General features: G+C 40.4%; 1 protein-coding gene across 2 annotated transcripts in view; it reads left to right on the plus strand.

The window, feature by feature from the left end:
* The window catches only part of smurf2 (SMAD specific E3 ubiquitin protein ligase 2), a 65,248-nt gene that overhangs the window by 20,551 nt on the left and 29,456 nt on the right, over positions 1 to 15,241 (plus strand). For both annotated transcript variants that reach the window (XM_051941583.1, XM_051941584.1), the window contains exons 2-4: positions 6,152 to 6,190; positions 9,203 to 9,311; positions 15,065 to 15,198. In XM_051941583.1, coding sequence (XP_051797543.1) covers positions 6,152 to 6,190; positions 9,203 to 9,311; positions 15,065 to 15,198 — 282 coding nt within the window. The remainder of the gene's footprint in view (positions 1 to 6,151; positions 6,191 to 9,202; positions 9,312 to 15,064; positions 15,199 to 15,241) is intronic.

A 15,241-nucleotide genomic window follows, 5' to 3' on the forward strand; every position in this document is an offset into this window, starting at 1 on the left:
CCGAAGGAAGGCTGCCATAAATATTTACAGGCTGGGTTTTATTTTTGGGGAGAGGATAACATCCCCTCTTCAACAACCACACCTTCAGAAGATAATAAAAAAGTTAATTCTGTGTCTGAAGTCGTCCTCAGCCCATATTAACGCCAGCAACAGCTAAATAATTTGGTTGTGCTAAAAATGGCACTCCCTGAAAACAGTGCCGTGCAGCCATGGAACAGAATGATGTGATTCTAGCTGGCATCTGACATGAGGGAAATGAGAGTTTCTGCTTTTTCCGTAATTTTTTAACATCGCATGTGTGTCCATCATGTGTATGTGGGCCTGAATGTGTGTGACGTGGGCTTCTCTTCCATCTTTATGTAGAAGGAGAGAGAGCAGATAATTATATTTGTCAGTGTGAGAGCATGAGAAAGCCTGTCCAGGGTGACCAATAAAACATCAGATTTACGATACTGCCCTGTAGGTGCAAGCTCGCCCACTTCCTTTACTTAGAAACGGCTTCTGTCATCAGCACCCTATTTCCCATTATGACATAAATTTTGGGGGATTTCTGTGCGCTGGTGAGTAAAGACTTCATGTCATTATGTAAAGCTTTTGCATCAGGAAAGAGAAATTAATAGTATTGTGTATGTTGGGTCGTTTCATTTGGTGATACACCTCAGCAAGGGGTCTGTCTGCTTAAATCTCCAAGCATTCCCCAAAGTGGCTCAAAATAATATCATGAAGATATTTGCATCTTTTTGAATTTAATCTCCATATCATTTTTCACAACATAAAGTTTCTTTCATTGTTTTCCTCTCTACGTTTCTATTCACCTACTTGCCATACGTTGGACAGTTTTCTGCTGCAGGGACTTAAGAGCGCCCAGTAACTACCTCTGTGGAACCCCTTTCGAAGCTGCTTTCGTGTGACTGAAAGTAGGTATTTCTGGACCTAAAAAACAGGTCTTGGCACTAATTGGTTAAACTTGTAGACTACAAATGCTGATTGGTTGGGGACAGCAAGCACAATTTTTCTGCCCTATCAATGTTCTCCACTAAACCACTAAATCTTTAAGATAAAATTAAACACACAGACTAACATAACAAACATCAATTGATCTATTTCTTGCATGCTCATAGAACTAGAGTTAATATGCAGTTAAAGATTGGTTGAAAGAGCTGATTACAAGGTTGTTTGTGTAAAGGGTTGTGCCACCTTAACCCTGCCTCAAGATACCCCAGTGTTAAGCCACCTTAACAAATAACCCTGCTCATCTTTCTATTTATTCATTAGATTTAATTTCAGAATGGATTTAGTGCATGACAGTTGAAGCTAAAACAACATTATTAGAGAGATTTTACAAGCTGGGGTTGGTAAAATTCGGATTTTGATCAAGGATTGTCAGAGTGAAGCAGGGAGAAACCCTCAGAGAAGTCTCGTCAAACATAAATGAGGCCAATCCTGCCATGAAGGGTGACAGGCAGCTCAAACCAAGGGTCCCAAAACCCAGCCCGCCCTTTATGCCAGTGTTCTGAGAACACACAGAGTCCTAAGCACTCGCAGCATCAATCACTGTACCTCAGAGAGACAGGGAGGCTTTGCTGATCCTCTCAGTGAAGCCCTTGGGTCAGCTAAAGGAAGTAGTGTGCTCAGTGTCTTGCAGTTCATTTGGGAACATATAAAAGCAAAGAAAGCAAAAGCTTTTGTCATGTCTGATGGGAGAGCGTGTGCATAATGGGCATTTTCTGGAATCAGTGTATATCAGAGCAAACCTCATGGATGTCACACTTACAGTTTTAGATCGTTTCATGCTGCTGTGTGTCCATGATTACAGATTTGAGCTCTTTCTACTGTTCTGTGTCTGCAGTTTGTTTTTCAAATTACATTTAATTCTATTTGCAAAATACACTTCTTTGCTCTAATGCACAACTGTAAAAGGCAGTTTAATTTAAGCTCATGTAAATCACCTTTACACTTTAATGACTCTGTTTCATCAGTGGAGAATAAGGACGGTAATCTGATAGTTGGGTTCCACTGCCTCCTGATTGCTGTCCTTGGACTCTCCTCCTCTCTACTCTGCAGCCTCAGACTCCTAATTGGCTTCCTTGCTACTATTGTCTCTGTGCGTCTACCATTCCAGCGGTTTTCTCTCTGTTTTCTGCTTTCAGCAGGAATTCAGCCCCTTGTATGTTTTCATAAGGAGCCTATATAGGTATAATTGTAGCGTTGCCTTCCTGCTGTGTGGCTAGCCAAGGGCTGCTTGTGCCGTCACAGGAGGGTCTGCAGGTTTTCCTGGGCTTAGCCCGCTTTAAGCTTAAACTGGCTGTTATGTGGGCCATGCCTTGCCTTTCTCTGCAGTTGGTCTCATTTTGTCTTAATTGTCTTTTCTTTGTTCCTGGATGTTGAATGCAGGTTTTGTTGCCACTGCCTTACCTTTCTTCAGAGTCATATTTCCCAGTTGTTCACTATTCTTTCTCTTTACCTCATGTGGATTTATTGCATTTTGACTTCTAGACTGACTGTTTGATGTTTGATGTCACTCTCTGGAAACTCCATCAAATCAATGTCCAGCTCTTTTTAAAACATTAAATGCGCGGCTGTGCGAAAGTTTTAAGCACTTAAAGGGAGGTGATTTTGCTTTTAAAAATAATGACGTGGACCAGTTTTATTGTCATTTAACTTAATTCAAAGTGCTCAGCGTCTTCTGTGTCTTCACGTAATCCCAAATTGACTCCACGATGCTCTGTGCCATCCACACCATAGTTTTTCATGACTGTTTGGGGTCATTATCATGCTGCAGAGTGGATTTGGGTCCTATGAGACGCCCGCCGGGTGGTTGCTAGATGGATAGTCTAAACATCCAAAATGCCTGAATCCTTTACACCGAGCTGTGTATACTGTCTGCGGCATATGGGCAGAAGCATTGTGGAAACAAAAACTGTCACCTGCTAACTGAGTCCAGCTTTTTCACCTCCCTGAGAGACTCAAAGTGTGCACACACCCACACAGAAACATACATACCTTCCTCTGTTCCTGTTAATTAATTAGATCACTGAGTTGGAGTGGAGACTGAGGTGTCTCAGGGGTGTGTGTGTGTGTGTGTGTGTGTGTGTGTGCGCATGTGTGTGTGTATATGTATATGGGTGTGCACATGCTCGCCTCTGTGTTCTTGAAAAATGCGACTGAAAGTGATGCGTACCAGATGTTTTAGAAATGAGGTGGGTTTCACTGGAACGTAACACATTCCCAGGGATGTTTGCGGAAAGAAATTCTTCCTCATCTGTCGAGCATGTTCTGCCCCCCCCCTCGCCCCACGACGGACATGCATCCAGCTTAGTTGACTGTTGGCGCTCCTTCTCTCTTTCTTTTCAGTCGCATGTGCCGCTCTTGTGTGTGTGTGTCAACAACCACCATGCATTACTGTGTGTGTGAAGCTTGTGATTTGTGCGTTTAATTTTGTTCATGCAGAAGGTATGTCGTCCTCCCTCCATTTCCTGGTGGGCAAAATTGTTTCATCTCCAACCCAAAGTGATTCAGAGTGATATTTGACTTGGTGTGTGTCTGAGTATGTGTGGCATGGAATGGAGGGCTGGAGGAAACGAAATGAATGGCTTAAGCTGCCGTCTGCTGCTATGGGTGTGTCTTTTGTCCTTTTGTGACCGTCAAATCTCAGCACTCTTACCTGCACGAGAGGGGACAGATAGAAGAAAAATAATTTCTCTGTTGCTGCTTATATTTTAGCAAACTGATGAATAGATTTGCTTCTTTATCGCTATAAATGACCAACAAGAGGTGTTAATATGAACACCTTGTTGAATACATCTTACTATGAGGGCTTTTGTTGCGTTGTCCTTTGATTTACGAACTATTTCCTTTGCAATACATGCTGTATATATTTCATACAATTGTCTACATTAAATGTGAGAACTCAAATTTGTGATAAGCGTAGAGAAACGTGAATGGTAAGAAGGGTCTAGCTTATAAAGGGGGTCCTCAGTTTACGACATCCTCGACCTACGCCATTTTGTCGTTACGTGGAACTAGTTGGCGAGCAGAGCGGACGAATACGTTGTCACGTGGCGCTATAAGATGGCTTTGTTTACTTTCTGCAGTTGTATGCCACCTTGGATTGTGCTACATTCACTTAGTTTTTGCCCTTCAAAGCATGACTACAAAGCATAAGTCAGACTCTTCTGATGGCAAAGAAAATGGTGATGGTAAAAACTGCAGCTATCCAACTACTTAAACTCGTACCTGCAAAATCAATCGTGAGTCGTAGCAAACTTGACTTCTTTACTGTGGCTCTTGATACACATTACAGAGTGAAAACTGCAACAAAAACAGAATAAAACAACATAAATACATCCTTTTAACTTAACCAGTAAGTCTAAAAAGGAAGTTGTTTGCTAACGACATGGCCTCTGTGGTGTTTACAGAGTAGAGAGCCGTGCATCCAGAAAAGCATGTGCGTGTGCAAAACTAGACATCAAAATAGCAGATAGGAAATGACAACTGTCAACAGACAACTTCAAAACAAAGGGCAACAGACAATGGAAGTGAAATTAGATTGGAACAGGACGAAACACCGATGAACATTGGCATTATTTGATCAAGTTGTAAAAAACTGTGCAACATATTCTGTTATCTTCTTGTAAAATGACTCATACATGCCTGAAAGTCATTGTTATTCATGACTTTCATGAAGAATTGATCAATATCGTGATGCACCTAATGATTTGTTCACACTTTCTCCGGTGTTCTGACTTACGGCATAAAAACAAGTTGGATCAGTCTGTAGGAACAAAACTCTGACGTAATTCGAGGACCTCCTGTACATCGTTATGCAGACTGAAGGGAAACGCAAACATCCAAGAAAAAAAAAAAGCAACACACACGTTTGAGACTTTCAGTAGTCCTAATTAACAGCATTATCACAGTGAGGAGAGACTGCGCTTTGCTGCCGTGTGAACAGGTTTTTGCAGCTGAGGAGGTAGCCAGCAGGCAAAGCAGCAACTTGTGCAATAAGCCGTATAGAACATAACAAAGAAAATGGCAGCGATGATATCATTAACACCGTGTCCCTTTGAGATCTTTCCTTAAGTCTTTCCAGTTGTAGCTCCAAGTGTATGTGAGCAGATGTTACAACTTTTGCTGCTTCAGCTGCCACTTTCAGTACAGTTTCTTCAGAATACTGAAGATACAGAAGTTCTTTGGAACACTTGGTTTCACTTACTACTAATAATGTAAACCACCCTGTCATTTTTTAAGGCTGTATCACTTCTGTTATAATGGATCATTTCTCTTCAAACCAATGAATCAGTCACTTCAATATCCAGACCAATTTGTGGCTCTTCCCCAAAAGGATCTTAGTGTAGAAAAACACAAAGCTGTTTCCATGTGCCTGACTCACTGGCTGCAACTGTGAACTCCAGACGCCCAGGTGGTTACTGAGCTTCCTCATCCATCCACACTCGCACAGGAGGGTGTAAGTGGCTCGACCTCATCACCTCAGCAACGGCCTCCACGGCTCTCAAAGCAGATCAGCAGAATCCACCTCTCTGATGCAGACAGACTCGTTTGAAACAGAGACCAAACATGTGCTCCAACAGCTTGAAGTCAGGATGTTAGAATGTGACATTTACATATTGAAGTGTTTTTATTCTAATGACACAATAACTGCTAATTGCTCGAAAGCTTCTGTGTTAAGGCTACAGCGAGGGAGTGGCTCCCGGTGCTGTTCCTGACAAGGTGTCTTGACACATTGCCATCATTCCGAGCTATAAATACACCGTCTAATCAAAGGGGAGAAAAGATTTGTGTAATCTTTACCAAAGTTCGCCTGTGTTTGGCTCTTGGCTGTTAGTTCAGTTGTTCTCGTCACAATGTTTTCCTTCTTGAATCCTCTGGTTGACTATCATTTACTGCTGCCTACCCATGCACATTCTTTCATTGCTGCCACTTTCTAACCTATTGTTCTAACAAAAATGCATATAAGCAGTTTCAGATGAATTTGACATTTGTAGTGGCTTTAAAAAAAGATTTTTGCCTCTTTGCTGTGAAAATTTATCGTACAAAACTGTGCTTGTTAGGAAGAATGATTTGCGGTTTGTAAGATTAGTGTTTCTTTGGTGTAATGCTTTGCTAATGGCTTTTTCCTCTTCTTTTTCAGTCCTCTGTGCCAAAAACCTGGTGAAGAAGGACTTCTTCCGTAAGTATCAGCTTTTTGTGATAAACCTATGTTTCCTTTGTTAACTCTGTTTTGGTGTTCCCTTTTGGGTTTGTGTAATATGATAGGACGATTCACTGCAAAAGGCCTCTTGAACTTGAGAAACTTGGGTCACTTTTGGCTGATAAAATGCCTGCTGTTAGCCATCAGCAACACACCAGGATCTACTTCTTTTTTTTTCTTCTTTTTTTAGCTATTTTAACAGATGTGCAGACAGAAGTGGTGCCAACATAGAACCCTATTGCCCTAATAAAAAACACAAACTCAGACTTATTGTAATGATTACTGATATACACTCAAATTTCATCCCTTATGGTAAAATATCACTAAAATACTGGGAATATATTGTCACTTTTCTGCAACCACTGCTTGCTGAAGTTGTAATCACTCGTGTAGGTGTCTGGAGTGTTGGGAGTGTTTTGGCGTGTTTGGGTCAGGCTGTCATGGTGAATGAGCATGTAAAGGTCCTCTGCTCACTCAGGTGGTTTCTGTGGTGCCCATTCCTGCCATTCCAAAGCTCAGGAGCTCAGCAAACATTCAGTTAGGGAGGCGGTGGACAGCGGCACTGAGAACATGGATAGAAATCTCTCTGTGTCCTTATTTGTGAACTAAAAGCATCTTCTCTGTTTTTTTTGTCATTGCCATTGATCCTAGCGGTTAGATTGCATGCCAGAATCACATCTAGATTATTTGCAGCTAGGAAAATGTCACACATAGGTTCCCAACTATCAGTTATAAACCAGTAATATTAATTTGCATTATCTGCAGTATCAGCATACATTACCAGTCGAAAATTTTAACACATCTTTTCATTCACTGCTTTTATTTTTTTGTATTATTTTCTACATTGTAGATTAATACTGAAGGTTAACACTTTTTTGTTTACAACATAATTCCGTATGTATTCTTTGATGGCTTTGATGTCTTCAGTATTAATCTACAATGTAGAAAATAATTAAATAAAAAACACTGAATGAGAAGGTGTTTCCAAACTTTTGACTGGCAGTGCATGCATAAAATTTAGAAATACCTATAAAATGTCTTGGTTTTCAAAAACATCAAGGGTTCATGTTGAGCCCCTACAACCTAGCATAACTAAAATTCTCACTTATGCGACTTTTTTTGAGATTAAATAATTTATCTATTGATGGACTTAGCAATTTTCAGCTGGTTTCTACCAGCAGGAGTTACATTTGTCATTTAACTTTGAATAAGTTTTAGTGTTTTGACAAAAAATGTTTTAGTCAACAAAAATATTTTAGTCTCGACTTCATTTTTTTTATTTCATTTAATATTTAGTGTCTGTTAAGCCGTACCGTTTTCCAAGTTAATATGCATTTTAAATATTGTGGATTAGCTGTAGTACCTGGTTGCACCACTAGGTGACCACTCTACCTTTGTAAAACTGTAGCAGTCGCAGGAGTCGGACGCTTCGATGTTGTCAAGCAAGGAGCATTGGTTTAGCTAGTTCAGGTTCACCATGAGGCTTAATGACCTCCAGTCAGCCCATATGCGTTATACAAAATTAGTATAAATAAGGATACTGTCCCTTTGTCCCATTAGCATATGATATAGCTACCTATCATGTGTTTGTGCAACATTAGTCCACTGAAATCTGTGTTCCATTTATGACATCAGTTAATAAATCATTGATTGATATCACCGCATATATGAAGTAAATTATTTACTTTTACAACACATTTGGGACAGCGAATGTAAAACAAGGATTGGGCTCAGGAACTGTCTGGGTTTAGCTTGGGAAGAGACACTAAATACAGTTAGCCAATGTTGTTTCTTCACCATTTAGAAGAAGCTTTAGATGCAGCGCCGTCATTAATCCTGAAACTGACTCATACCTTCTGAATGAGTCAAACGTTACCGAAAGTAGCATCAACATTACACCCACATCAAATGTGTTGCATTAGCAGTTAGATTAACATTAGCTTGCCCCTTTGTAATCGTTAACAGCTGTTTGAGTGTTTGCAGTTTGTCACAGCTGCTTTGTTGCTGCTTCTCAGTGTAATTTGTAGATTACTTTAGTTCTTAAATCTGTTTACTTTTAAGAACGGTTAGATAACATTACTCTTAGTGAATGAAAAGAGCTTCTTAGGTACCAGCAGTCCAATGGGTCAAACTCACAACTCTACTGAACAAAGAAAGCTTTGATGTGATTCCCCAGATGCTGTTGATCACTGAACAATGATTAAACTGGAGATTAATCAAATTAATTTGCCCATGAAAATGTAGTTTTCATTTGTCAATGAAAAAGTTAACATTATGTCTTTTGAAGTGTTAGCTTTTTTAAAAATGTTGCCATTTTTTGACTGAAAACATGTAAAAAACTGATTAAAATTGTCCAATGGGGTATGCAATTGCCCAAAGTGACTCAAAAATTGTCCACAAGGACACAAATATGCCCAGAATCACTTGAAAACTGTCCAAAATGACCTGAAACCTACTTGTTTGCTCTGAAACTAGTCAAAATGACTGTCAAAAGGACTTAAACCTTCAGAATTTACTTAAAATATATCCAAAATTTGTTTGATTTTTTTACATGTTTATGATCTGTTTTACTTCACTAGAACCTTGGTAGAAAAGACTCTCTCACATAGAAGCACTGTGTTTGTCTATAATTTGGTGAACTGAGGCATCAGACTTTGAGCTGTGAGTGAACTGAACCCACCGACTCGTCTCTTTGCTCAGATTCGTGGCTCTCGTTTGGATTTTGACCCTCCATCCAAGGAGATCTGAGAGGTGGTCAACAAATTTTGTTTTTTGCTGTAGTTGATATTGACGAAATTATCAGCGTCGCCTCAATTGGAATCAAAATACAAGAGGTTCGTGAATGATGAGTAATCTGTGACCTGTCTGGATTGGTACCGCAGCAGAAACGAGTGTTGTCGAAACCAAAGCATCTGGGAGGTGGTTGTTCTACTCTTCCTAAACTATTTTTTCTTGGCATGAGTGTAGTGACGCTTTCTTCTCTCCCTGCAGGCCTCCCTGATCCCTTTGCCAAGGTGGTCGTGGACGGTTCAGGACAATGCCACTCTACAGACACTGTGAGGAACACACTTGACCCAAAGTGGAACCAACACTATGATCTGTAAGTCCATGACGCTTCTCATGCATCTGTTTTCACTGATTTGAATACCTTTCACCTACCTAAAGACATAACCGATTTTAAAGTGCCGTTTCAGTCCATGCCTAAGCTGTTACAATGCCCCACAGTTTGCATGTCTTTCTTTATTTAACCTTGATAAGTGGCAGGGTTTGCCATTAACAGGATCTAAACAGTAACAGATGAAAACAGCTCTTGAATCTGGCCTCTCACTTATCTAGACTCTCTGTTATGACATAACACTTCAGTCTAAAAATGTTCCCTGGAACAGAATTTAAGGAATCAGAGAAGGAGGGGTGTCTCAATAGTATTTTCTTCCATTGACTGAAACACGTGCATGTCTTGTTGTACCCTGATTGCCTTTTCCCAAAGATGGTGTGCGCTGTGAAAGTAACCTGGAAAAAAACAAAAAAAAAACAGAGACAGAGCGTGTGAGCGAAAATGTGAGAGTGAAAGTTTCCAGTATTCGCCCGGTGTTTATCCAAACCATCATTCGTAGCCAACAGCGAGAGGAAGCATGTGTCTCCGTTTGTTTGGTTGCTGGGGATACAGGACCCTCTCTCTCTACACGGCCATTAAATTAGCTAGTCATGTCACATTTGACAAGAGGGAAAAAGTCACGCGCACGTATGCACACCTTGGGGAGAAACTGATGGAGAGAAGAGCAGAGACTCATAGCTCGGTGGAACGTCTCCGCTCTAATTTGTCCCCAGAGCCTGCAGATACAGCTGAGTGGAATTTATGTGAAAATGACTTGTGTTTTTCTGTTCCAGTGATAAGTTTACCATCACTGCAGCCCGCTTTACTGTCTCCGTGTTTGTTCTTATGGCCAGCAGAAGGACTCTCAGGTGGTGTGTTGGAGGAGAGAGGTTTTAATTGACTGAGAGCAGCCTTGCTAGCTGTCTGGCGGGCTCACACTTATTAAAATAGGCCCTGCAACACCTGGTGTTCCCAGTACAGCCGAGTGCATTAAAGCTGTTGGCAGTGACTCTTTTTTTCCATTTGTTGTATGCGCTCATGTGAGGGTGTAGAAATTCTAAGTGTGTGTGTGTGTGTGTGTGTGTGTCCAGAGCTGTGGTTTCATTGGTGTGCCGCAGCCAACAAACTGGCCCATGAACTGTGACCCTGCAGCATTGTTGCAGGATGTGGCCGGCATGCCAAGGATAGTAGACACAGTCTATTTGGCCGCCTGCCTCTCATACTCATTCTGCCTGACCCACGTTTTCAAACCAGATCGCTAACAACAGCAGGATGCGATTGAAATGAAGAACACATGAGGGTAACAGCAGCTCCTGTTGCCATTTAGTAGAGGAGGACAGGGACATGGTCATTATTAGTGATGAAAAGATTAGTCTGACCTTCATCTTTAGTGAAGTGTTTTCAAGCATTTGCGAGCTCTCCTGTCAGTTTGCGCTGCATCACATTTGGATAATTACGAGTCCTTCAGATACAGCATTATTAAATAATACATTTGCAATGTTAAGTGCCCAGTCTAGACTCAAATTATTTACGCCCACTCATCCGTCCATTTCCAACCCACAATTCTATGGCAGCATGCTGTTAAACAGAGTTACTAGCTGGCGTTATCAGATCCTTTACTTTATTGGTATGTAATATAATTAGGATGAAGAAAAAATGGAGGAAAAAACACAACACAGACATAGCAAAAGAAATTGTCTGGGTATTTATACCTAATTATTTATGAAATCATCTGTTTCTGTGGATGGTTTAAAAAAATGGGTCGACTTTTTTTTTTGCCTCTCTTTATCAAGTTTCACTGTATTTATATTTTTTAAGTCTTTTCCTTGCTGTCGTGTCCAAATGTCGTTTATTAAATGCTAGAAGAAACATCCTGAGTGAAATAAGCAGTCATGGCAGTCATTCTCAAAAACACGGATTCAAACTTCTGATATTTCACGTGTAACAAACCCTAGGAACCAATCCTGTCATCTTGCAGGGAGGTACTTTCTATACCATATTTTTTCCTCAGAGTGTTTCCAGATGAATACATCAAATATTATAACTTGCTGAGTGTCAGTGTCTGAGCAGAGTCGTACATGAGCTGGAGGGGCGGGTGATTGAGGACAGTGACTAGGTAGATTTACAGCAATTTACTTCTAAACATTTTAAAGTCAGGAAGGGATTATTTCCATATAAAAGCACTTCTAAATATCCAACTGTGATGCATGAGCTTGTAGGAGTTTAATCAACAACAGGAAAGGGACTTTATGTGTCTACGTTTGTTAAATGTGACTCGACACGTTTAATAAATAAAGCTGTACTTGACTCATTTTCAGCTGCTTTTCTTTTAAAAACAAAAGTTATGTGATGAATGGGACCACTTAGTGCAATTACACAGCTCTGTCAGCTGATCTCAGACACCTGCACATCAGCAAATGTCATTTAAAGTGGATTTTACAGTACATTATGCCCCTATTATGTATATAACAATGGCTGTTCCATTACTTTAAGCTGTTTCAACTATTTTTGCAGTACTTCAGACTACTCTTCTATTGTTTATCCTAATTATTTGCGCAATTTATTGATAATTTTGCGCTATTTCAGTTGCTTATCAGCCACTAAAAGCTTTGTTATCCAATATCCATGGATGCAGCAACATTCAGCCAACTATACTAACTTGCAAGCTGGTTTTCTTGTATATTTAATACTAACTTTTTGTGTGCTTTTTAATAAGTGCATTCATTTAACTGTTACTTATATATTTAGCAGAGTCGACCTCAGTCTTTCCAAGTAGTGACAACTGTTCTGTGGGATTAAAATGCCCGCTGCTCTAAAATGTCACTGCCTAAATTTTTAATGATAAATAATAAAAACAGTGTTGGCTATTCACTATTGCAGGTCCACAAATACGAGATGTTTCAAGCGATGGCAGTTTGAAGCCCCGAGTTGTGAGTCTTAGCAGTGAACGTGCTGTTTTGCCCCATTTGCATTTCAGATTGTGATCTTAGCGTTGCTTCAGGGTTTTTCTTTCGCTTTGATCGTATGTTCTTGGCAGTAACTTTGTGCAGAAAGAAAAAAAAAAAAAAAAACAACAGAAAAACATACCAAAGATGCCTCTTTGATGACCACAGGCTTTTAAATTAAAGGATATGTTTAGAAAGCACATGTGACTCCTCAGATCTGCTGCTTTTTTTCCCATTTATTGCAAGCTCCCCATTGTCTTCTGTGCTGCGTGTGTGCTATTGTCTATGAGTGTATTAAAAGTCCTAGCCAGACTAATGAATTTTATTACATGGAGGGTGATCCAGATGACTGGGGTTTGGTTGTAATACTTCCCTCCCGTCACGTCTGTCTGACATAGCGGCTCTCTCACATCGCACCCCAGACAGGCATTTGGCATCGACTCAAAATGTCCAGACGTCTTACTCACAGCCCCATTGTTTCATATCCCTTTTGGTAAGCGGCATGATAATTACAGTGGGATGCAGTTCTGCGAATCGTACAGATGATTAGTTTTCGACTGAAGGAGGGAGCCCACCCGAGCAGATGTGCCACAGCAGGTTCACATGCAGAGATCTGATCACACCCCGGCCCGACACCTAAGGAGACAGACACAGACAGTTAGGAAGTGATTTGACTTTTATCTAGACGTGCAATAAATCTTTGCCTCTCTGTTTGCAAAGTAATTACAAGATCATGTTTGTTACTACTTGCATAATAGGCGAAACAGTTGATCCTTTAACGTAACTTTTTGCCAGCGCTAGCAGCATGACTCTGCAGATAGCAGCGTCAGTCTGGAAGCATGTTGCATTCACAAATACAAAATCATGACTTCCATATTTCATTATTATGACTTTATATCCCATAATTACCATATCTGGATCTCATAATTACAAGAAAAGCTGTCGCAGTCACGAAATACGACCTGATAATGACAAGACCCTGATCTCACTTCAATTATGAGATGGTTTGCTCATAATTTTGAGGTATAGAAGAAAAAATGAGGGGGCAGCGGTGGCGCAACGGTTGAGTTTCTACGGATCAGAAGGTCATAGGTTCAAACCCCGATGCAGCCACTGTCGGGCCCTTGAGCAAGGCCCTTAACCCTTCCTGCTCCGGGGGTGCTGCACTGTGGCTGACCCTGTGCTCCGACCTCAATTATGATATGCGAAAATAACATTTCACATTGCTGTAAAAATGTATTTGTGACCAAAAAAAGGCTTAGTTTAGTAGTAGTTTCATGTGATTGAAAATGGATGCCAGTATTGTTAGATTTTGGACTCTTTAACTTATCAGTGACTATTGATTTGGATGGGTTGCTGTATTTGGGCTACTTTTTGTGGTAGTTTTGTGCAGTTTTGTCAGATGTATAGTTTGTCTGTTTTGTGGGGTTTTCTCTCTGGAATCTTGTGTATGTATTCTTGGTGCTTTTGTGCCAACATGAGATTGAAGTTTGTGTATTTTAGTAGATAAACATCTCGGTTTGGTGTACACATTTATGTTCTACTCAGAATCAGTTGTAATGGCTTTGGTATGTCCTTAACTTTTTATCTAGCGCCACCATCGGGTCACATCAGTGTTTGGTCAAATATTGGTCAATAAGCTTGAGATGCGCTTTGTGTCGAGTTCTAATTCAGGATTTTTCTCTGCATAGAGGAATTTTCAAATTATGAGTAAATTTAATTTAAAAAATGTGAGTTAGGGTTTAATTTCCTAATGCATAATAGACATTTTTGGTTATTTAATGGTCAGAAATGCAAGCACAGTTTTTAGTGCAAAGACTGATCTGTCATGTGTTGTTACCCCCCCCCCCCCCCCCCCCCAAAGGTTTATTCTGAGCCAGGAAAGCCCCCTAATGAAGGACCATTATCTAAACTATGACCGTGATCAGCATTGTATCTGGTGGTTTGTTGTCGAGTGTTGTCACTTCGTAGCATGTGATGTTTTTGATTTTCACCACTCCAGTGCAATCATTAACCAACTTCTTCAGTTCACAGCCAGTTTGCACATTAAGTTCTGAAGTTCTCCTTAACTCAGCTTAAATAGTTTACTCATAAAAGTCTAAATAGTTTACTCTGAGGAAAACAACCTTCAAATTCTATAAGTAATATTGCAGACCTCCACACTTGACAACATGATTGATTACTGTTTATACCTCATTGCATTTTTAATTAAGCCAGTTTAATCAAGCTGGTGATTTTTCTTTTCATTAAACTGGGAAAGATGGTGATGTTTCTTCAAGTGTCATGTAAATTGTAGAAACCAAAATGGACCAGACTGACAAAAAAAGCCGTTTCATCTGAAAATATAGGCACTTGTTTTTAGATTCTTAAAAGCAAATAGTCGGTTTTCAGAGCATTTTCAGAGGTAAAATTGTTTTGTTGTAGCCGTCTGTTGTCTCTCTGCAATATCTTTCTTCCCACAGTCATCTCAATGATATTTAAGGAGAGCTGCAGTAGATATTATTAATGATTCAAAGGATCACGCTCTGTTTGTGGTGCTTTGTCTCATTGTCAGAAGCTCAGGGTCAGATTTACGCATACAGTGACTGGAAAATCCCCCCGCCTTCCTCTTCCTCCTCCACGTCCCCACTGTTTCTTACGGCGTGTCCTTGATGAGGAGACTCGGTAGTAGACTGCAGTGGATGTGTGTCTCCCCTGTAGCGATGCCGACATCCTGAGTCGCGTTCATAGTAAAGCAAATTAGCTGCTTTAGTTTGATTCTAGTCGTGCACACTTTTAAACGTTAATTATTTCTCTTTCTCTCTTCCCTCTCAGATACATCGGAAAGTCAGATTCCATCACTATCAGTGTGTGGAATCACAAGAAGATTCATAAGAAGCAAGGGGCTGGGTTCCTGGGCTGTGTCCGCCTTCTGTCCAACGCTATCAACCGCCTTAAAGACACAGGCTGTAAGTCCCGGCGTTACTTTAATGTAGCTACCCATCTGTAAAC

This window comes from Acanthochromis polyacanthus, chromosome 21 (genome assembly GCF_021347895.1).
Source record: "Acanthochromis polyacanthus isolate Apoly-LR-REF ecotype Palm Island chromosome 21, KAUST_Apoly_ChrSc, whole genome shotgun sequence".
In the NCBI taxonomy this organism is placed as follows: Eukaryota; Metazoa; Chordata; class Actinopteri; family Pomacentridae; genus Acanthochromis; species Acanthochromis polyacanthus.